This window comes from Ailuropoda melanoleuca, chromosome 6, assembly GCF_002007445.2.
Source record: "Ailuropoda melanoleuca isolate Jingjing chromosome 6, ASM200744v2, whole genome shotgun sequence".
Taxonomy (NCBI): Eukaryota; Metazoa; Chordata; class Mammalia; order Carnivora; family Ursidae; genus Ailuropoda; species Ailuropoda melanoleuca.
In genome coordinates, this window is record NC_048223.1 from 49,703,506 (window position 1) to 49,728,015 (window position 24,510).

Genomic DNA, 24,510 nt, shown 5'->3' on the forward strand with positions numbered 1-24,510 from the left:
AAGAGCGCTCACATAAATGGCTAGTCCGCACTGAACAGTGAAGACAATCTGGGTATCCTGATTTTTGCAAGGTGTTTCTGGGGAAGTGTAAAATCACATGACATGAAGATGTCACTTCAGAGGTTAAAACCATGTGCCTCTTTGCTAAGGTACTGGTTGTGCCTAGTGGCCCATTATGGATTTATCATTCATGAGCATACCTAACGTTTTTGCAAACTGGACTCCAATTAAAATTAATTTCTGAGGTTATGATTTTCATTAGTCTATAAATATCTGTGTGGAAGAGTAAAATATAATATCCATGAGAAGAAAATGAGGCTGAACTACCCTTGACTCTCTCCTGGGATGGAGATTATGCATGTGTGTACACACACACACACAGAGGTATTTTGTCTTTTTAAACCACATTTTATATGGGCACCTTATATATGCCCACATTGAGCCTTCCCTCATTTTCTGGTCAGTGGTTTGTGCCTCCTCAGACATTTCTGAGGGAAGTATCTAGAAGTTTTCCACTGCCAGCTTGGCATTTAATTGTTCGGCTTGAAGTGGTTTCAGTGTCTATGAGCAATTTTCAGTATTTCAAACATCCCGAGTAAACTCCTCTATTTCATAAAATACCTTACTGGTAACCTAAAGGTCCCCAACTGAGATCCTCAGACCTTTAGGAATCCACAAATTTGTAATTTTTTATTGGTTAACCAAAACAATAATTTTATTGCCCAAAGTCTTTAAAAAATTATGTTTAAGAAACTACAAGTCATGAAATTAACCTCTAGGGCGTTCTGTCCATGTAGTGCTTCCTTCTGAAAGGGGTGGAGACACATTCAAGTATGTAAATAAGCACAGCAGACACTACTACGCTTTTCCTGGCAAGGACAGCTGCACCCCCACCTGTTTATATGCCCCTACACCCTAGGACAGAGATAACACCGGTCATAAATCTTCACTAGCTCTATGAACAGTTTCATTTCGTCACAAAATGAAAGTTCTTGAAAACGAAACCTAAGACTGTTGACTGGCAGAATTCAGAAAAACACGTTTTCCTAAGCCCCAGATTCGTATTCTTATAGCTGAAAATCCTCGCTATGACGTCAGAAGTCAAGCCAGAAATAGCCTGGCTATAGCCTCTCCAAGCAGTGTTACCAGAAGCATGGTGCCAATTCAACGAAACACAGTATGGCTTGAAATTTTCTTGTCTAGTTATTTTCCTGTCTAATGTTTAAATAAATGGCATTTTTCTCGCTTGTCAAAAGCCAGGAATCACAACTGTAGCACAAATGGTCAAATATCAAACACAGCACTGAGTCAGTCTGCTTCTAGGGAAGGGGATTTCTCTTGCCCCTGATGGCAACAGTAACTGTTTACTGCACTGTCCGGGGAGTTCCTAACATACTGTACTAGTATCTGGTGTCAGGGGCTCCTCCGTGTTCGGCACAGGGGTGGAAATTAATCTGCTTTCTCAAAGAGCATTTATATCCACACCGTCTCTAAATGCAGCGACTCAGTTACCAGAATACATTTTTTTTTCCTGGTCTATGTTGTAACAGACCAGTTCTTAAACTTATATTTCAAAGGCACACCATGCTATGCTTTCATTTGGTTTGCACCACATTCATACAATATGTTGAATGAATAAACTTGTACCAAAATGTCCCCATCATCCTAACACTTACCTGTATGTGTTTGTGTACACAAACGTGAGTGAAATATTCACACCGTATTATCTACTATGGTTTTATATGTATATATATATAGTCACTATAACTAGGTGCTTACTATAGAATCACAGAATTAATACTACAGCATTATTTATGTTTTCTTAAAGTTTTAAAGCAGTGTTAAACATCTTGAATTAAATATAGATTTTATTCCTTTATTTACTTCCCTAGATTTGAGCCATATTCTCTAACTTATTCATGTCCCTGCTCAACAACTACAGTAATTAAAATGTAAATTTATACATGTATATATAGGAAATGAAATAATATACATATTATATATGTATGTATTATATTATGTATGTCTACATATAACATATATATATCCCATTTCCCTCTCCATATTTATATCTACATGTAAGTAGGGCGCATGACTAAGTTGGTGAGCACTGCTCAGAACAAGGAAGTGGAGGTCCCAGAATGTCAGCTGGGTAAAGGCGCTTTAGGGTTCCTCGTTAAGTTAGTGTGTCTACCTTTCATTTACTATGAGGAGGTTTTCCTAAAAAAGTAAATTTTTTTTTATTGTCAGTTTATGGGCTACATAATATATAGCTCACTGTATCTGTTTCACAGTCGGATGTGCTGACACAAAAGCATTTGGTACGGATTCAAGAACAGTAATAAGTAATGATGAGAGAGTAGAGAGCAATCTTAATCTAGAGCGAAAAATGCGAGAGGAGGAGGGGCTCCCCAGAGCACGTAAAGAAGAACCACCTACCAGCTCCACTCGTCCGAAGCCTCCGACTCCGAGGGTGTCGATGATGTTGAAGTCAGACAGCTTCAGGTTGGCGAAGAAAGCAGCTTCGGCTTCATATCTGGATTTTTTGATGCGAAAAAACGGAAATTTCTTAGAGGTGCAAACACGAGAACCACGCACGACCGACCCGGAATGACAGGACTGTGGCTCGGGGTTTACCTGCTCAAATTCCATCTTGCTTCTAGAGTCTATGTCTCCTCCCAAGCATAACTGTTTGGTCCCCGTTGTGCAGAATAACCAAGATTTGCACTTGTTTTCAAAGGAGAATAAGACAAAGCGCCTGGTGCCTGCCAGTCACGTGACTGATGCGTCCAGTCACCAAATCAGTTACATCGCAGCGCTTTCCTGCGCATCTTCTTGCGAGCGCGGATTGGTGGGGTGGTTCTTTTTTGGTTTTGTTTTGGGATTTTTGGTTTTGCTCGGTTTTGGTTTTGCCGTTCAGATTTGGGATGGCAGTTTCTCATGAGTGTCCCTTATCCACAGGCTGGCAGTGGGTCCTATCAGTATTTATTAAAAGCCGCAAGATCCCTGAGGTCTCTGGAGCGACATCACAGCCAGGTTTTAGGAAAACGGATCCGAAAAGCTGAGGACTGATGTGCCAATGTCTGAAATGGAGGATTTCAGAAGCATGTTCACATTGCTAAAAAGTATCTCCCTTCGTTTATGTGTACCCACTGCCTCTCAGCTGGTAATCCCAGTGCCTTTTTGTTTGCCAGTGTCTTATATGAGCGGTGCGGAGGGGCAAGGACCGCGCTCCGAAGTCTAGCTATGCCCCACGCACATCTGACACATGCGGGTGGTGAAAATAAGCTTCTCCTGATGAGACAAGTGAATATGAGAGGCTTAAAATATCTTCTTATTAAAGGCCCTACTATATTTAGAAAGGGCAGGAAGGCGTCACAGTGAAGATGACCCACCCTCTCACTCATATCAGGTCAGGGAGTAATTCAGCTGTCTCCAAAATAAAGTATTTGCATAGCTCTGTGTAACCCGTGACCTTCAGCCAGGCTGTACCTGATGCGGTCTATGCTATAGATAGATATGATGAATGTGCTCCAGAGGGAGATGCTCACACGGCTGGTTTATGTCTGTTTCTGGATGGAGTCACCCATAGGTACGCTTGGCGTTACGCCGTGTAACATTTCAGCTATTCCTTTATAATCAGACGCAAATTTAGACTCTCCACTTGGAAGAAACGTGAAAAAGTTTTCTAGGTGAGGTTTTAACACTCTCCAAGTTACAACCACAGTTCCAGTTTTTAACAATTCTTGACAGACTCATGAGAGAGTACGAACACTAAGTTTTCATTAGTGACTGGTTATGTGACATCAACTCCCTCTAACAAACCTCCATAAACGAGGCTGCGGACCGATCCTGATGGCATTTGTAGACCTCTCTCATGAACTACACAATCAAAAGATCAGCATAGTGGTTCTGGGGATGGTTTACTAGAATGGAACAGAAGCAGCAAATGTGCATTTCTAGCATTCCAACTGGTCCACGACTTTTGGAAAATTAAAACTCCATCCCATTTAAAGGGCCAGTGGCAGAATTCACTTCAACAGGTGCTTTACAAGGACATCTGTTGGGATTAGACCCTGTCATGGTTTGTATGCGGTCAAGCATTTCCTGGCAGGCTAGATAATCAAATTCTTAATGAGACTGTTTTTGAATAATATCCTATGCACTTGCTGGATTTAGAAATCTCCGACACAACGAGGGTAAACTCTTTCAGGCTATTTTGATACCATTTTATATATTTAAAGCAGAAATCTTTGGAAGCAGTACCCAAGTATCTGTATTTTTTAAAGCTCCCTCAGTGATTCGGATGAACAGCAAGCATTGAGAACTATGACTCCAGACTCTCTGAAGGTGTCGGGAATTCCAGAATCTATGCGAGCATTTTGGGGAGGATTAAAATGGTCCTGGGAAATCAGCCCAGGGAGGCCGGGGGTGATGCATTATTGCCAAGAGTGCTGGGGGCTCTTACACACTTGGTCTGGGCTCCTGGCCTCTCATCCTAGACCCGTTGAAATGACCAGCAATGGCTAACCGAGCTTAAAACAAACCAACCAACCAAAAGGAACATTGCTAAAAGGAAAAAAAAAAAAAGATACAGAATGCAAAAATCATAAGGTAGCTGTTTGTGTTTGCATTTCTACAGCAAAATCCTCCTGACTTTGTTTATACTTACTCTCTGATTAACTACTGATGGTACTTTCATTAATGGGATGAATGTATTAAATCTCATGTTAAATAGCAGGCATTTTCTCTGAAGCCATTAAAATCCACCTAAACGTATCCTGCTCCATCCACTGAAAACACAATTACCATTAAAGAAAATATTTCATGTTTTAATGAAAAGAGGTTGGCAACACTGTAATCATACTTTGTTAATCTAAGTAATTGCTTTGCTAATATGGCTTGGTGACTTTTTAAAATACTACCTAGTGGGGTGATTTTAATCTAGCAGTTGGTGAGATCCATTTTGAGGGGCCTTCTATAACGTGCTCTTGATGTTCTGTGCTATTCTGTTTGTGCTGGGACCTGATTCTCAGAGAAGGCAAACAATGTAGGAATGCTAGCATAGCAGGCTTTATCTTTTTTTTTTCCCACCCAGGACATGTTAGTTGCTTAATATTTTGCATGCATTTATTTCTCATTTAGATTAGTCTTTATGGACAAAAGTTATATCACAGAGACCCTGTACACTTTTCCTTTTTGAGTTAATAACTTCTTTTTTTAATGTGGAAATCACCCAGGAAAGAACATCTGTAAAAAAGTTAAACTGGGGGTGATTTAGCCTCTTCAGGTATCTACACTTGTTCATAACTTGGAGACACATTTTCATTCTTCCTTTTTACTCAGGGATGATTTGAAGATAATTTGAATCCATCATTTATGTTCTACTTATTTTAGAGTTGGTAAAAGTCTGAGTGGGAAAGGAGACTAAATAAATTGGTTAAGTAAATGGATGTTGTTCTATTAAATAAATTTCTTTTGCCTGAAGGAGGTCAGTGTGGAACCCAAGTTTCTAATGGGGTACCCTAACGGGGTCAAGGAATTAGGCCCAGCTTCATTCAATTCTAAAATTCATCCATGAAATAGCATTTATGAAAGGGACAATGGCCAAGGGCTAGGGAGATTCATATCAGTAAGAAATGAAGTTCTTGATGTTTGGTGGCTTAAAATCTAGAAAGGCATAGAAAGTATATTTTCTAATGATCCTCAACTTAGTTTGCGATACTGATTTCTGAAAAGAATATTATTATTATTTTAGTATTAATAATTATTTTCTAAATAATTATTTTCTAAATTTAAAATAACTTTAAATTTAGAAAATAATTATCATTTTAGTATGGGGTGAAAGCTATGAATCCTCTTCTCAGAAAAGGGCAAATATCAACAAGCCTTTTTTTGCATATGACCGTAAAATAGGTCAACAACACAAAAATGACTATACAATAAGAAATTAATTGTGTTAGGTGAAGGAGACAGAGATAATTTATCATTTCTCCAACAGTCCTGACTGTACCATTCAGCTGGGGCTCTGGACTATTAGAATCTACAGACAACTGCTAATCTGTATAGGGTACTCTTTAAATGGTGAAATACTAAACTTTTTTTTTTTAAAGAACTGAGGAAAAGGAAAAGTTGTCTAAATGTTCCCTCTTTTTTATTTCTACCTATTCAACAAGGAAGTTCTAAAAGCGATGAAAATGTAAAGCTGCAGGTATAAAGATGAGAAGAGCAAGGCATATATGCAGAGCCTGGAAACAACGTCCTGCAACAATCTCAGCCTCTCTATATACAACTGCGTATCTTCACAGTATTATATTCACTGTTTTTAGGAAATAGACAATCACCATTTTTGTTTTCCCCTCTCTTCCAATATTACCAGCTTCCACAAAGCCTTGGAGTAAGAATCCGGTGTCTTTCATTATTCACAATTGTTTTCCCACTGTTGCCATATGTCCATGAATCAATGGTGTTATCATCTCACAACAACAGAGTTGGGCTCTATACCTTATGAGCGACCACTATTATTAAGAAGTAAACGTCTCATGCTCTCTATTGGAAACCACCTATGATGATTCTACCCAGAACAAAAAATGTGTGGAATTTAAAACGTTATCTTTATCTTGATGGAACAGCAGTCATAGCTCAGCATTATTTTACAATGCAGATTGTATCATGTGCATTTTTAAAGTAAGTGCCAAGGATTCAAAGGAACATCACAATATTTCTAGATGGGTTACAAAAGCCAGTAATTAAGAGTCAATGGGTATTTAGGAGGGCACATATTGCATGGAGCACTGGGTATTACACTCAAATAATGAATCATGGAACACTACGGCAAAAACTAAGGATGTACTGTATGGTGACTAACATAACATAATAAAAATTATTGTTAAAAAAAAAAAGAACCAAAGGCTACTGTGGCCCTAATCTGCTTTAGCCCTGCACGTCTATAATCCACATTGGTTCAGAAGCCTACTCTAAGAGTCTCCAAGAAAAATCACATAAAGTCTCAGCATCTCCTAATCCGCTTGGAAATTAGTTACCACGGCTTTGTCTGAGCTCCTGTGCTATTGGGTATATTTTTGTTTCTTATTGAGTTTAGCTTTATCAGTTTTGAGGAAATCTATAAAAATGAAGTGCTTCAGTAAACATATGGACTCTCATCTATGACTAAGTTTCTTATTCCATAACTTCAATAAGATGAGATTCAATCAGACAATGTCTACTCTGGACTTAAAAATACAAAAGCATACAGACAAAAGTTAATGACTTGTGGTCCTAGCTCTGCCAATGACTTGGTACTTCCAAGTTCTGATTTCTTCAACATTTAGGCCTTTCTAGGAGTATCAACAAATTCAAACTAAATGGGATGAATTTTATAATTTGTCAGAATCCTTACTTAAATGTCCAGATAAATGCCTAGAAACCTTTTTTTTAAATTTTATGTGATCAAAGAGCACTGGAATCTATAAATACATACAGAAATAGTTAAAAAGGGGATAAGAACTTTCAGAAAGTGAGACTTACAGCACAAATATGCATACCTGGTCTGATATAACCAAGATAGAATGCTGCCTGCCCAGTGAATAAACACTTAATTTCGTATGCAGAACTTCATGCAGTAATAGTTCCTGATTCATAAAGCTTGGTTCATTCAGTAATTTGTAGGTCTTTAGAAATTCAGCCAGAAAACTAACTTTATGAGAGAAAGTGGAATTGGAAACCAGACCAATAAGATTTGCACATTTAATATAAATGTGGTTTGGGCTTAAACTGCAGAGCTCCTTCAACTCCATGTATGTAAAAACAGTTAGTAGGTACATGTCCTTATTCACCTGATTCTCAAATGTATGAAGTTAGATGAACTCAGCCACCAAAATAAAAATGAGTAGTGTTTCTTAACTCTATAACCAAGCTATCAGTCGTCTCTTATTAATTTAGTTCTTTGTTAAAAGTTTCACTGATAACTACTAAAAGTGGAATCTTTTGACTTCATTGGAAAACAGAGTGAACCATTTTACAGCTTAAGGTTTGAACAGGGAGTTTTCCTGGGATCAAGCCCCATATCTGGCTCCCTACTTCATGGGGAGTGTGCTTCTCCCTCCACCCCAACCCTGCTTGTGTTTTCTCTCTCTCTTTCCCTCTCTCTCAAATAAATAAATCTTAAAAAAAAAAAAAAGGAAATGCTATTCCTAAAATTCTAAACAAAAAGGGATGATTTCTCATTTATGTGGTCATAAGACACATAGGGATAGTTGTTCGTATAGTCACTCTTCTTTCAGCAGTAGTGGTAAAAACTTACAGAAATAAAAAGTTTAGAAGTAATTTATTGAATATGAAGTATTCTGTTATGTCAATTTTCTCCAGAAAATGTAATCTCTTCTTCAGGGAATCTGAGATAACATTACTTTGCTCTATTTCAAAAATTGTGGTTTTCAGGAACACAGACTGGTTTTTTTTTTTTTTTTTTTTNTTTTTTTTTGAGTACTCTAGTCATGAAATAGTTCTACTTCTTTTTCAAATACATTGCCTTGAGGAGATACGGCCAACAGGAATACACAGGAAAATTGCATTTCTCATATCTGCTGCATAATAAGAATGATAGTAATGCAAATATTATGCATTTAGAAAGCACCTTTCTTCCAAGGACTTTAAATTTCTCTCATTTAATTTATTCTCCCTGATTCTCTGTGAAGATGGGATAATGAATACTTTTACTTCTCTTTTGCAGTGGGTGGACCAGTCATTGATAAGTGGTTGGTTTCAGTAATGAAATAGCAGAAGTAGGGCTAGAACATTTGCTCAAGTTTCAAATCACAGCATCGTTATGCTTGCTCCAAAACACTTAATTTACTTTTAAGCAAGATAGGAGAGAATCACACAACCTTAGAGATGTTTTGATCTCAAAGTCTGTAGATACTAACATGGTTCAAAATCTGGACAGACACCATTGGGAGCTCACCTAACCCAACCACTGTATTTTTTAAAGATAAAAAATGAAGTCCAGAGTTGGTAAGTGACTTAGCCAAGGTCCCCAAGACTCAGGGACATGGGCCAGGTGTTTTGATGTGTGATCTTTTTACTACCTGATTCTATCTTTGCAGTTTTTATAATATTCTGATATTTGAAAAACAAAAGCAAACGTAAAATTTAAAGTGTATCGAAGTAATATGGTACAATTCATTACAATTGAGACTAATTTTAAGGTTAAGATTAAACTTTCCCTTATTTCTTTCAATATTATAACCCATATGTTGAACATGACCTACAAAGAAAAGTCTTTGGGTAGAAAAGAGATTTTTCTATTTCAGGGGAAAACTTGGGTTGTCTTTACCCACCTTTTCTTTAGAGATGTAGGCTATGGCAAACAAAGTCCTCAGGGAAATTGAATGAGAATTTTGCTACAATGGGTATTTCTCCAAAGTGGCAGGAGCCAAGAAGATGAGGGTGAGGGGTACTTTCCTGAGGGAGGCCTGACTTATTGGAAGAATAAAGGCAGAAGGGATGGTCATTTCCACCTATTTTATTTGCCCTGCACCTCACCTCCCTGGCCTTGAGAAGTTTAATCTTTACCTTAAAATTAGTTTCAACTGTAATCTTATAGGAATCAGAACACTGAACTGGGAACAGGAGGAGTATTAGGGCTCAAATAAACACTAGGGATCAGTTTTTATTTCTGGACTCAGAACCATTGCTGTGTACTCCCATCGTCTGTTTCCCCTTTATCCCTGAAGGATTCTGCAGGAACTTAAGGGACAGGAGATATGTGGTCATGATCACAGCGCACCAAAGGATGAAAAGACAGTAAAATGCAGTGTGTGGCAAGAAGAACATGAGAAGACAAACACCACCCTCCCAAGCCTCTAGGGATATAATAAAGAAAGTGACCAGGGACTGGCCCAGCACAGACCTGAGCAAGACACTCTCTTTTCTGTAAAATGAAGGGTTTGCACTAGACAGGTCCACAAAGCTCACTTGCAGCTTGGTGGTTCTGGGATGCTAAGTGTCCTGAGATACACATTTTGAAGAAAGCCCTAGTACCCACAGCTCCCCCTTTTCGTCCTTTGGGGTCCTCTTCCCCAGCCCTTCCTCTAATCCCTGTCTCCCGGAGCTCCTATTTCAGGAAATACTACCAGAGGCCTTCATGTAAGGGAGCCCTGCTCTCAACTCCAGAGAAGGAGGCAAGCAGGAGAGCCCCCTTCCACGGCCAAGGCTGCAGTCAGGAAAGATGAGTGTTGATGTCCGGAAGAGAACTAAAAATGGTGCTCCTTCTCCATCCGCATTCATATCAGAATTATGGTTATCAACAGAGTTGATAAAATCTTGGGATTTGGTGCCAGACAGCAGTATTTTACGGTAAGATGTACAGGGAAGTCTATGCAGATGTTATTTACAAGGCTAATGATCAAATTGAGACAGGTAGGGACCACGGGGACAAGCCCCAAGTGAAAAAAAGTTTTGGAATCGGAGTGCTTTCTCTGGGCGGGTATTGCTAAACCGCTTCTCTTAGAGCCGACAAATGACGGGCCAGGATTTGGCCCCACATAAGCCCCATATATTGCAGGACTGAAAACGGAGGACCAAGCTCCAAAGAGCACCAGTGAACTGCGGGAGTAATCGGCCTGCATTGACCAATCAGGGCAAGGCTCTTCCAGCCAATCAGGATGAGGCGGTTTATTTTCTTTCCCTCATTAGCATATTGGACACCTGAGTGGGCACCTGAGTGGTATCCCCAGCGGGAACTTTCTCTGCATAAGCAGAGTCTCCTCTCTGTTTGCCAAGGCCAGGTTAACTCTCCTCTGTCGGCACTGTGCCTCCCTTCAATTTGATCTGTGACCCCAATAAAACCTGGCCTGTGCCTCATTTCTATGTGGTGGGGCTCAAGAACCAGACCCTGGTAACAACATGAGTTTTAAAGAACTACTAGTGTTAATTTGTACGTGTATGTGCACACACCTGTTACATAGTATACAACATCACAGGGGGCTGTGTCCCAGGTTCTAAATAATTATTCTCTAATGGTCTTTGAGACTACCACCATACTTGAAAGGGGAAAAACCTGTAAATCCTTTCCTTAGTAGAGAAAATATTAAGTAGAAAAAAAGAAAATGAAGCAAAAATTTTGTTAAATCAGGTTGTTTAGTAATAGTAACAGTGCATTTATCAAATGAACGAAATCTCAGGAAATAGCACATGTTTGTCATCAAGTAACTGCCATCTGGATGAAAAATCTGGCATAGTTCTATGGTGCAGCTGATACAACTGAACGATAAAGCAACCTGCAGGGTTTGGGGCCCTCCCTCCCTCCCTTCCCTCCTTCTTCCCTTCCCTTCCACTCCCCTTCCTTCCCTTCCTTCCCTGCCTTCCTTTTCTTCCCTTCCTTTCCTTCTTTCCTTTCTTTTCCTGGTGTCCGTATTTTAATTCATATTTCCTTAGTTTTTACAGAATGTCCTTCTGTTCCAGCCTTCCTCAGGCTGCCATATTACATTGAGGTGTTCTGTCTTTTGGGAGTCCCTTTGGCTGACATAGCTTCTCAGACTTCCCGTTTGTGACAACCTTGATGGTATTGAGGAATACTGGTCGTTGTTTAATAGAATGTCCCTCAATTAGGGTTTATCTGATATTTTCTCATGGTTTTGCTTGGGTTATGAGGTTTTTTGGGGGGAAGACTACAGAAGTAAAGCGCTATTCTCATCACATGATAACAAGGATACATACGGTTGATAGGACTTCTCATTGATGATGCAAACCTTGATCATCTGGCTGAGACAGGAATTCTGTAGTTTCTAATACAGTACATCATTACAGGATCCAATAAATGCAAAATGAACTGTATTAAAATGTAATCCCCTCCATAATTTTTACCTTAGAAATGTGTCCCCCTCAAGATGGGGTAAGTTCATAAAGGCATCATACATGATCACACTACTAAACTTTCTGCACAATATTCCAAAAGGGTCACGATAAAAATTACTGCTTAGGATTTGTGTGTTGATGGCTACAATGTTAAAAACTGGTGTCTTCCCACACATTTTTATAGTGCTGAGGGAAGAACTCGATACCCTCAAATTACTGCTTTTCTTATCCACAAGAATACCAAATTATTACCACAATTGTTTGTCTGAGTACACGTCTCACTAGTCATAGACGTTTAGAACTAATTTGTAATCACATTTCACATCAGTTGTACCACTGATTTCAATAACACTTAAACTGACCTTCACTTCTGGATTAGCATGTCTTGGTAATTTCTCTGTGCTTGTAACAACGGTTGTTAAAGCGAACTATGCACTGAAAGACTGCATTGTGGGGGAGCCTGCGTGGCTCAGTCTTTGAGCAGCTGCCTTTGGCTCAGGTCGTGATCCCAGGGTCCTGGGATCGAGCCCCACATCGGGCTCCCTGCTCAGCAGGAAGCCTGCTTCTCCCTCTCCGACTCCCCCGCTTGTGTTCCCTCTCTCACTCTCTCTCTCTGTCAAATAAATAAATAAAATCTTGAAGAAAAAAAAAAGACTGCATTGTTGAGCGGTCCATTAGAATGTCACGTAAATTCTTCTAGCATTAGGTTACGAGTACTTTTTTTTCTGTGTACACATAGTACAAATGATGCATTTGTTTTACCACTTCATACACCTGCTGGCTCTACTTTGGATATAGCCTCTTGAATAGACTAGGTCACTTCTTCCCTTTTTAAATAATCAGTAAATAATAGAAAGTAAAATGAAGAAAATGAGGAGGGGCGTTCAGACCTATTATGGTTATTCTTTGTATTACCTAACAGCTAGAGAATGTTTTTTCCACGCGTGGCTTCCTTTTCCTCACAGATTTTCTGCAGACAGAGTTGAGCTTTTGGCTTTACATCCTATTCTCAATTCTCCTTTTGTGACCTCCTTTTTCCTCATCCAAGTTCTTAGCTTTCTCTCAGAAGTTAATAACTGCCAGATTTACATGGCCTCAATGGATTGATTTGGTTTTGCAAGAGCCTGTGACAACAGGAGAAGCTCTATGTGTGATGAGAACATCACCTGGACTTGCTGCTGCTCGTTACCAGTGGTGCAGTGTGGACGCCGGAGGTCCGCTTGAGAACACACGTTATCTGAGTGGGTTCTCAGTCTGATTTACGCTCCGCTGGCTTTGCGGACTTCACATAACTGCAGACAGAGAGGACAGAAAACCTTCTTCTAGCTCTCAAGAATAGAAAATTCCTGGGCTGGGGAGGGGAGGACCCTCAGAATCTCGTGCTGTGTCCTGGCATCTGTGAGCCGTCAGGGGACCCCAAGGGTGGGGCTGCAGGGATAGGGCAGGGAAGGGGGGCTCTTTTTCTGGGTGGCAAGCTGAAGAAGGCAATGCTTTCTTCATTTCTACAGCACTGGCATTATGTGGCCAGGCACAGGAAAAACCAAACAAGACCTCAATGCACATATATAAAATATGAAGGAAACAAATTAAAGTTGAGGAAATGAGATGATTTTCAGCAGTGATGACTCTATTTTTTATGGAACTACGAAGGATATTTCAATGGTAATGGAAATATAATATGGCACTACTTGCACAAAGGTATCACTGAAGTAACAGAATAGGAAAGAGATTAGAGATTGTCTTTTAAAAAGCAGATACATTGATGTTCTGGTGCCAAAACATCCACTGCTATATCGATAACTGTTTCAGAAATAAGATTCTCACAGGCCTTTGTTGCTGAAGTTTGGAGAACCAAAGCTCCACACAGACCACAAGATGACCCTGACTGCAACTGAATTATTCAGCCTGAACAGAGTTAACTTTTTTTTATTTCTAAATTGTATTCCAGCCTATGCATGAAGCTGAGAAAAGTCTAAAAATCTAGGTTTCTTGTAAGATACACAATTTGAAATAGTTTCATAACCATGATTGTTCATTTCTAGAGTGTCACATGCTAGTTGGAAAGTAACTATGTAAAAAGGAAAAAAATGAGCAGAAATAAATATCGGTTTCAGGTTTCAGGCTGATCACATTAGCGCTGCAGGCCTTACCATGTCTGTCTAGATGTTTATATACCATGAGTGGAATTCTTTCTGTTCTTAAATGCAACCATTTAGAGTATTGCTAGACAATTTGTTTAGAGAAGACCTTTCTTAGGTGACATAACACATGAGATGTGTTACCTAACACAATGGTGGGTGAAAAAATCTGAAAGCAAAAGATTCTTCACCCATTAGTGGAAGTTTTAGGGAAAGTAAGCTGAGCGGGTAATTCTCGACACCCAGGACCTCTTTGGAACATACTGATAAGGATGACTGTGTTTTTAATAGTGGTGCCCCAATTGTCTAACGCCATCTAGGGATGGGGGTGTTCCATGAAGAAGGGCATTGTCCAGATGATCAAAATTTATCTCTTCGGATTACCCCATGGATCTCTCACCCATTTAAAAACAACAACGACAACAACAAAAACTAGGGAATTGATATTTCCAGAGTGGATTATCTTCTTCCAAATCATTTAAAGCATAATTTATTGAACATAGTACAGCGTTCAGAGGATGACCCCAGGCCATCATCCCAAATAATCAATCATGTGCTGCCACCTCTACTGGGGAGGACCCAACAACCCTTCTACCATGTGATACTTGTTATTAGTTGCTCAGTTTTCAAGTATTTTCTCTTGCTAGAGTCAGGGAGTCTGTCTTCCCTCCCATTTTTGCCCTGGATACACTTATCTTCTGTCTGCTAAAAGAGAGAGAGCTGAATTTGCTACAGTTGTGCCTATAATATATCCATGTAATCAGTGATTACCTAAGGAGGCGATAATACAAAATGATTAAAATACTGTCCCCGGAGCCAGTGTGCTATGGACAAATACTAGCTCTATTATGGGCTGGCCACCTGAATTCAACAGAGTTGCAGGATCCCTGTGTACCTCAGCTTTCTTTGACTGTTTCATGGGCACATTAACCAAACCTACTCTATTGGGTTATGGTGATTAATAAATGAGATAAATGCATGTGAAACAGAACTGTAAGCAATCAATAATAATAAGACAAACATTACCTTTCGTGGGGTTTGCACTGTGTGCCTGATACTTTTCATTATTACTAACTGCCTGATTTTCCTGACTGTGGATGTTTGCTTCTCTAAGTTGCTGTTCTTGCCCTCAGTTGGGATCCAGGTAGTACTGTTGTGCATCCAGCAAACTAGAGATACATGGGATGTTACTACACAGAGATTACATTAATTTAGAAACATATGAATATGCAAATATGCCACAGAGTTGACGTTTTGTTCTTTTCCATAATTCTCAATTTCTTCATTGGAAATATTCTAATTGGTTGTTTATGGTGCTCCCACTAGACCCTGGTAACTCTTCATATTGCTGCTATATGCAACGTATGTTATGTTTTCACCTTTGAACTTCTGAGCCATCTTAGAATCAGGTGCTGTCAAACGATGGGATATGTGATGAAGGAAGCATGAGACTTCTATAGTCCATTCTAAAACCCCTATGAAAAAGGAGGATATGTGAGAGTCTCCTTTTGACATTTAAACTTCATAAACTTTTCACTATTCTACCAGGTGTTACTCTTAGAGAATACGGAATTTATGAGCCAGCACTTGGATGAAGGAAAAGCACAACATCCCCATGTGGCTTCAGCACTAGGTCCTTCCATTCACATCTTCCCTGAGCTCGTGGGAGACAGATGACACATCAGCACTCTCTCAGCCCTGGTCAGGCAATAGTCAGACCACAGGACATGCATAGAAAGTCTGAGAGTGCCCTCTCTGAGGGTGTTTTCATGCCAAAATCCGAATTGTCAAGCAGCCACTCAGTGACCCAATCCTGCAAACAGATCCCTCTCGCATTTTCGGGGTCTTCCTCCCTATGAGTCACTTCCTTAAAGCCACCTTGAGGGCAGATCATTGGGAAACAGGACAAAGACCTGGCCGGGTTCCAGAGGCACAAAGGATCTTGCTGGTTCCTTCTGTTAACAAGCGGGCAACACTGCAGATGCCTTGTTCTGGACCAGAGACTTCCAAGTGTGCCTTTAGCAGGGACAGCTCAATTTTGAATCTTCCACTTTCTTGCCTTTGGCAAATCATTATAAATATTCCTTGGATAAAGACCTGACAAGATTTATAATGTCTTTATCCCACTGAGTAACGTGTATGAGGGGATCATTCCCCGAGGTGAGTTGTGAAGATAAAATAAAACAGAAGAGACAGAGAGTTTCATCTTTATCATTTTCCTGACAAATAACAACAGAAGAAGAAATAGTATGCAGAAGATATGTGTTTTTTTTAGGCTCCAACAAAGTGTATTTGCAACATTCCATCATGTCCCACAAATCTGTTAGCTACGCTGTTAATATACAGTTAACTTCACATGGGGACGTTTTATGTCAGTGAAAAAAAGACTCGTCGGAGCGTTAATGTTCCTGAGATGAAACTGACACGATACGGCTTTGGAACCCGCATAGTTGCCCTGTCTCATGGCTACGCCTTCTAGCAAACATGATCCACGGTCCACTTCCACCCGTGCTGCTGACCTCAAGGCCTGTCTGTACCGCAACAACGCTGCCTAAGGTCCACAGTCTTCTCTACACAACACAGCAGAACAAGCTAAGACGTGGTAAGAAAGGCATTGTCACTGTTTGTATGATCCTATCATTGCAAGTCCACCTGCTCTGCTAAATTGAGGAACCCCTCCTTATGCACCTGGTGCTGGGACAGGCCCTGTCAGTTGGGCTCAGGTAGTAAAGAGAACACTCTTCAGAGTGTTCAGGAGCCTTGCCCAGCAGGAGTCACGCGAACAGCCTCAGAACCATAGTAGAGGAACTACAGGACGTGCCCCTCCTTCTCAGGCTCGATGTGATCATTTTTCTGAATAGCGTTTGCCTGGCTGAGCCAAATGGAGAAAAGCAGGTCTTTCCCATCAAAGAGAGCCCCTGATTGCTTACGTACAAGAGTGCCCTTCTCTTTAGCTCAGTCCCCTCTTTCCAGACACATTTCTTCAGAGATCAGCAGTGCAGGGGCTTAAATTGCTGGTTTGGATGCTATCCGCCTGTCCCATCTTTTACCTTCCATCGAAAATCCAAATCAGAATCCAAACAAAGATTATGTTTGGATTTTAACCTAAGGTAATGAAAACGAGGCTGCCATGATCATGGCCGTGAGGTGATGGACAGCCAGAGGCTCTGACAGTCGCATTACAAAAGAAAGGTTTTCTTTTTATTTAGAAAAATGTCACCAGGATTGTGACTTCAGCCTCACCTACCAGCACTTGAACTTCACGTTTACTTGCCTTGAAAGAATTCCAAATCATGGGGAATGATAAACACCTGCTTTAGATTTTCTAACAGAAAGTGAACATTTGAGTTCTGTAGCTGAAACAGACCTTAAAAGCTATGGCATCACTAACTTCCTCCAGAAGGGGAGGGAGATCCGAAAGTAGAAACATAGTTAAGAAGTGAGATGGAGGGGCGCCTGGGTGGCACAGCGGTTAAGCGTCTGCCTTCGGCTCAGGGTGTGATCCCAGCGTTATGGGATCGAGCCCCACATCAGGCTCATCTTCTATGAGCCTGCTTCTTCCTCTCCCACTCCCCCTGCTTGTGTTCCCTCTCTCGTTGGCTGTCTCTATCTCTGTCAAATAAATAAATAAAATCTTTAAAAAAAAAAGAAGTGAGATGGAAATCATCCCTGTTTTCATTGCTTGCAGAACAATTTTTCTCACTCATTACGCACAGAACAACAGTAATAACGTAAGCGGGCATGTGTGCAGCGCTCCTTCCCCAATAGGTGACAAGGGGACACAGAAGGTGTTGTGAGAGCTACAGAAGATATTTCTATTATTTATGTCTATGGATATTGCTAAAAATACCGAGTCCTTTCTTGTGAGAAAACTGCCCTCCATTTGTACTATCTACGTACCATTTCTGAACTGAATATATTGTATTCTTCATAACACAATAGCATGTTACAAGATGCATTACCTCTAGGGGGAAAAAAGGCTCTTAAGTGTCACTGTGACTATTCAATATTGGTTAGCTACCCAGTATTATCGTATCACTATTCCTTGTGAGATAGCAGATATTGAACAACTTCTGCATACTTTCAAAAGAATTCCAAATAAGTCTCAAGTTCAATCAGTGATTACGCCTGCCTCGTAGAAGTCTTCAATTCCCCCCCATAGATTGTGACCTCTATTTATATGATGTATACAAGATATCTAAGAGTCCAGAGAGAGAGCAAAGCCTTTTTTTTTTTTTTTAACCTTGCTGTGGAGTCTCTGTGAAATGAAAACGTGGTTCACTGGGATATCCTATGATCAGGGACTCAGCCATCTCTGTGAATGACTCAAACTCCCGAGGGACGCCTGCGGGCTGGACCCTTTCCATGTCTGGGGAGGACACGCATCCTTCAGTCATTACTTTTCAGCATGAAAATTAGATTTCAATTGACCCAAAACCACAAAGTCCATTTTCAAGGTTGGTAAGATATCACCTTTGCTTGGCAGGTTTTATAATGGAAACCAAGTGGCTGAGAGCGACAGCAATTATCCCCAGGTTAATAACAGACCAATCTTGCTGAGAGGGACAGGCCGATTCCAGGAAAATGCTGCAGTCCTTTTCTTAGCACTTAGTAATCTGACTAGGTCTCCCGAGACTGATAAATGATGCAGGCCAGATACGCTAAAAGGCATTTGATTGACTAAGGTACATAACTGGACCAACTAGGCCAGGCGAAATAACAACTCTGAGATTATTTAAGACAGCTCAGGGGATATGAGTATGATAATCAAAACGCAACTCCAATCTCCTATTTTGAGTGGAATCAACCAGTTCTTTGATATCATAAACTACTTTTAGCAAATTACTAATAAAAACAAGCATATGCCAGGGCACTGTTAGAGACACTGAAGATCCCGCCGTGGACCAAATATACCCACAACCCCACAAAAATAACAAAACAAGCCCAGCCCTCCTGCGCCTTCCACAAAGAAACAAGTTTGTGCATACAACATGTCCATTTGTGGTAAGGGCATGGAGAACATTTAGGCAAGGAAGGGCACCAGGGAGTGCCTGGACTCAGGTGAGTAGGGAGGGCGACACCTCAGCAAAGGTCTCCAGTGAGGGCGAGGGGCAGGCTGAAGGGGAGCAGGCTGCCTACAGCCCGTAGAGGCGCCAGATCCGGCTCCTACTCTGAGTGAATGCGAGGCTGCCGTGAGGCTGTGAGCAGGGAGCTTTTGCAAAGCGGACAACAGGACGGCGGAGGGGAAATGTGGAGGCCAGTCAAAGTCGCTGCCATCATCCAGGCAAGAGCGATGTGGCCGGACAGAGGGGGTAACGCCCAATAGTTGGTTCCGGAACATGTACCGAAGGGAGAGTCGGTGTGATTCGCCATCAGATGAACGTGAAGTGTGAGTAGAAGAAGCAGGGAGAGGACGAGTCTCAGAGCTTGAATCTCAAGACCAAGGATCGAGTTCTGCTTTTTGAAACAGGGGAAACCATTAGAAAAACAGGTTTGGAGGAAGAGCGGGGGTTCAGTTTTGATATTTTGAGTTTGTGTGGTGTACGATTTGTCCAAGGGGATTTGTCACGTAGGCTGCTGGATGTCCGAAGTTCCAAAAAGGACACCTGGGCCGGAAAGTGTATATGGCAGGCACCTGCACAGAGCGGTACTGAAAGCTGTGGGGTGAGCCCAGGTCACCAGATGCAGAAGAGGAAAGACCCAGGGGCCCAGCCCTGCAGCACGGGGATGCCGATGTCAGAGGCTAGGAGCCCACAAGGGACACAGAACACAGTGAACACAGGCTGCTGGGAGCCAAGTAAGAACACACTTCAAGGAAAGGAAATGGCCTGCTCTGTCGGATAAGATAAGAAGTGAGACTCAACCAGGGAGTTTCGCTTGGTGGTGGTGAGAAAAGCCTCAGGAGGTGAGGGATTAGAGATACTATTATTTTTCTAAAGATTTTATTTATTTATTTGAGAGACAGAGCATGCGTCGGGGGGGNCGAACACAGGCTGCTGGGAGCCAAGTAAGAACACACTTCAAGGAAAGGAAATGGCCTGCTCTGTCGGGTAAGATAAGAAGTGAGACTCAACCAGGGAGTTTCGCTTGGTGGAGGTCACTAGTGACCTTGGTGGGGTGAGAAAAGCCTCAGGAGGTGAAGGATTAGAGATACTATTATTTTTCTAAAGATTTTATTTATTTATTTGAGAGACAGAGCATGCGTCGGGGGGGAGGGGCAGAGGGAGAGGGAGAAGCAGGGAGCCTGACGTGGGGCTTGATCCCAGGACCCTGAGATCATGACCTGAGCGGAAGGCAGACGCTTCACTGACTGAGCCACCCATGTGCCCTGGAGATACTCTCTTTATATACGCTTTATATTCACTTATAAATGGGAATCAAAGGTGTTGGGTTGCTCGGTTTTCAATGATTGAAAAGAGGCAAAGATGGATATAGCAGAGGATGGAAGAGTTTCTGGGGTGACGTCTCTCACACCGTAAGGAAGATGTGATGGGTGCACAGGGCAGGGCTGGAGTGGGTCCAGACCAGGGACCACCAGGAAAAGCAGACAGTTTCACAGCAGGGATGCCTGTAAGGTCAGATTCCAGGACAGGTGGGACTGCTTATAGGCTTCAGAAAGGAACAGGGAGAGGAGGCAAAACTGGGGTTCATGTAACATTATTACAAGGCAACATGTTTTTCTATCAACCACCCCAAACACAAACTGCCATTTTATTTAATGAATGTTTAACATGATAAGTCATTATTCTAAACCCTTTACTTATGATCATTTACTTCTCACAAGGAACAACCCCTCCCTGAGGAAACTAAAGCAGCATTTGCTAAGTTTCCTTGGTCCAGTGGAGGAAGGAGTACACCTGGGTTTTACCTGTAGGCAGCTGGAGTCTAGAATCTGTGCTATAAATCACTCTCTGATTCTTAAGCACCCATGTCTTTATATATCCCTCCACTTACCTACCTAGAAAGTCCCAGAGTCCCACTTCTGATTCATGTGTTCAATGGTGAATAATTATATGAAGAAATATAAGAAAATGGAAGGTTCTGGAACACAAACACCGTGAACCTAGGTAGCAACTCATGTCATTCTGGTGGGGTTGGAGTTGATGGGTGGGTTCCAGATGGACTTTTGACAGATGGCATTATTGGGAGAAGAAACTCTGGCTCTTCATAGCTCCATTCTTCCCAGTAGAGGGCAGGAGCTTGCTGTTTACAGAGCAATGATGTGCTGCTCCCGGGGGTAAACTGTGCTGACTCCTAAAAAAAAGGGGTCACCCTGCTGGCGCACCCGCTGTGGTCATCAAAGGCACGGCTCTACGGAAACCTCAGGGACTGTCTACTGGGAGACAAGGCTTCCTCACCCACTCGCACAATTCCCTGGACTCTGGGAGTCAGGCAGCAGCCGGTGACGGGGTACACTCATCTATCTGCACCCTCACCAGACTCCCAAATCCTACACAAAGTGACTTTTATCTAACCATCCAAATCTCCTCGTTAACACAGAATGGACTCTGTCCCAGTTTCCTTCTCTAGTTTTTGGAACGTATTTACCCCGAGAGCACAGCAGTCTACCGTAATTATTCCATTTTTAGTATTTGTTACCTTTTTGCTTGCTAATGAGAAAAAAGACAACGTCTTTTAAGGAAGAAACTCTGTCTTACTTTGCGTATACTACAATATTTAGAAACAGAAAGCCTATCGTAGACATTCAGTAACTCTTTTTTGATTTTTAAAAGGCTTCATTTTAGACCATTATCCTGTCTCTTTGTGTGTGAATCAAATGAAACATATTTGATATCACAGCTCCTTGTTTATTAATTTCTTCACTGACTTAGCAAACACCTATGTGAACACTTGTATTACTTACAAATTAACACAACACATAGAACTCACATTTAGACTTTCCTTTTTAAGTTATACTTAATGAAATTTCTATTTTTAGGGTTCATGTGCATAAAATGGTGTACAATGAAATATGTTGCTATGCAAATAATCTTAACTTTAATATTAAGTAGGAGGAAAAGAAAATAAGAAGGTTGTGCTGATTTATTTTTAAGATGAAATTTATTGTAACATATTTATGCAGCATGCTTTTTACATGAGATTTTAATAAGGCTTCTATATTAGGGATTTAATGCTACACAACAAATTATCCCCAAACTTACTGGTTGAAGCAACAATAAACGTACATTATTTTACAGTTTCTGTGAGTGAGGAATTTGAGAGCAGCTTAGCTGGGCAGCTGGGTCTCTGGGTCTCTCGTAGAGATGTCATCGGAAACCTGAGTAGAATCGATCTGGTTCCAAGGCGGCTGAATCACATGGTTGGCAAGCTGGTGTAAGTTATTGGCAGGAGGTCCCGGTCAGTCTTCGTGTGAGCTTTTCCATGAGTTGCCTGAGAGTCCTTAGGGCATGGTGACTGGCTTCCCCCCAAAAGCAAGAAATGGCAGAGGGTAAGGCAGAGGCCACAATGTCATGTACGCCTTACATTCACCGTATCCTACTGGTCACGTGGGCAGCAAGAATTCACAGGAAGAGGGGATTACACAGGGCACAGATGCGTTACAGAGACAACTTGCCTACCTCTGTCCCCTCATATCCAACACCTACACTCTGGTCCATTGCAGGATGCAGGATGCTAGTGCCTCAGTGAGCACTGGAGGCCTGGCATCAATTCTCTGTAGCTTGCCTCTACCTTCTGGAAGGCTCCTGTGGGCCATACTTCCTATCCTGTGGAAGGTTGCCCATTTTTGACGTAGAACAGTTTCCTCAGCCAGCTTCCTGCTTGAAGAAGTTCGAGTTCCAGAGGACTCTTCTCATTTGGTGCTGGCTCTGTTGTTTCCTGTCCAAGATGGTGATCTCTGTCCAGTCCTATCCCCTTGGAAACTCTGTGGGTCTCTGATGTAGACTGGAGTTTATTCCAAAACAAAAAGCCACACCCGCACATCTCTTTGGTGTGAGCTCTTCTCAACTGTAGGCATCTGGTAAGGCTGCGGAGGGCAACACCCTTCAGCTTTTTAGGAAACCCCATGTCTGACTGAATACTTCTCTGACGCAATACTTCAAGTGTTTCTGAGGTCATAACAAAGGATGCCACAGCCATGGTTTTAACTCTGTATTTGTATCATGTTTTCCTTGGATTTAATTTGTGTCTGGAAGACACTTCTGAAATGTAGCCTCCTAGAGAGGTTACAAATTATTCAAACCAGCAAGTACTGGTTTGTTTGTTTGACATTCCTTCATTTAACTTATTTCTTTCATATCACATTTTCCATAAGCAGTGAGAAGAAACCAAGCGGCCTCCCCAGCATTTAGTAGGGAATGACTCCTTAGCCAGATTGCCAGTTCACTAGAGGCATCTTCTGCTTTCCACGTCACCACAGCTGATGGCGTTGCTCAACTTTCTGACATGGTGGTTTCCAACATTTCCCTCACTTTTCTCTAAGTCCTCCTGGGCAGCCTCCTTGGAGGCTGTCAGACTCCTGCTGAGTGTCTCTTCAGAGTCTCCAGGTCCTTCCAGATGCCATCCACTTCCTTTCCAATCCCCTCCCCCTGGCCACCATTTTAGGTTTTGTTATGGAAGCACCAAAATTCCAGGAACCAAAATATGCATTAGTTATCTGATGTCGTATAACAAACTAGCCTCAAAACTTAATGGCTTGAAACAAGTTATTGTTTTAAACATTTATTAGCTCAGAGTGACCAGGTGTGGAGTGGCTTATCTGGGAAGTTGTCTTGAGTTACTCATAAGGTTGGAGTTAAGATGTCAGCCGGGGCTAGAGTCATCAGAAGGCATGACTGGGGTGAGGGGATCCCATGCCAAGGTAGCTCACCCAATGGTTAGCAAGTTGGTGCTAGTTGTTGGCATTTCCTCTCCATGTGGGTCTCTTTGGAGGCTGCGTGAGGGCGATCTCACCCCACGGTGAGTGATCCCAGAGAAAGCAAAGCAGGAGCCACACTGTCTTCTATAGCCTAGCATCCAATGCCACACAATGTCATCTCCACCATATTTTCTCCATCTCATGGTTGAGTGTGGGAGGCGACGGGGAACTGATGTGATTATCGAGGGAGAGGGTCACTGGGTGCCCGTCCTGAGCATCTGGCTACCAGTGTATCCAGCTGAACAGTGCCTCCCAAATTTACTTCTGCCTAGACCTTCCAGTGTGATCCTATTTGGAAACAGTGGCGTTTTGGATGGCAATTTATTAAAATGAGGAAATTCTGGATTTGGTAGGCTCTAAATCCAACAACTAGTCTTACCAGAAGGCTGTGTGGAAACAGAGACACACACAGAGGAAAGACAACTATCTTCGGACAGAAGCAGAAGTCTGGCTAACATGGCTACAAGCCAGGGAGCAGAGAGGATCGCTGGCAGACACCGGACGTCAGAAAGAGGCGAGGCATCTTCCCCAGAGTCTTCAGAGGGACCAGGTCCTGCCGACACCTTGATTTCAAAATTCTGGCCTCCAGTTTGGTGACAAAATAAGTTTCTGTTGTTTTGAGCTGCCTCGTTTTTAGTA

At 41.7% G+C, this 24,510-nt stretch overlaps 1 protein-coding gene across 3 annotated transcripts in view; it reads right to left on the reverse strand.

The window, feature by feature from the left end:
• Positions 1–24,510, reverse strand: part of PRKG1 (protein kinase cGMP-dependent 1) — a 1,120,820-nt gene that overhangs the window by 43,907 nt on the left and 1,052,403 nt on the right. For all 3 annotated transcript variants that reach the window (XM_034662369.1, XM_034662370.1, XM_034662371.1), the window contains one exon: positions 2,440–2,536. In XM_034662369.1, coding sequence (XP_034518260.1) covers positions 2,440–2,536 — 97 coding nt within the window. The remainder of the gene's footprint in view (positions 1–2,439; positions 2,537–24,510) is intronic.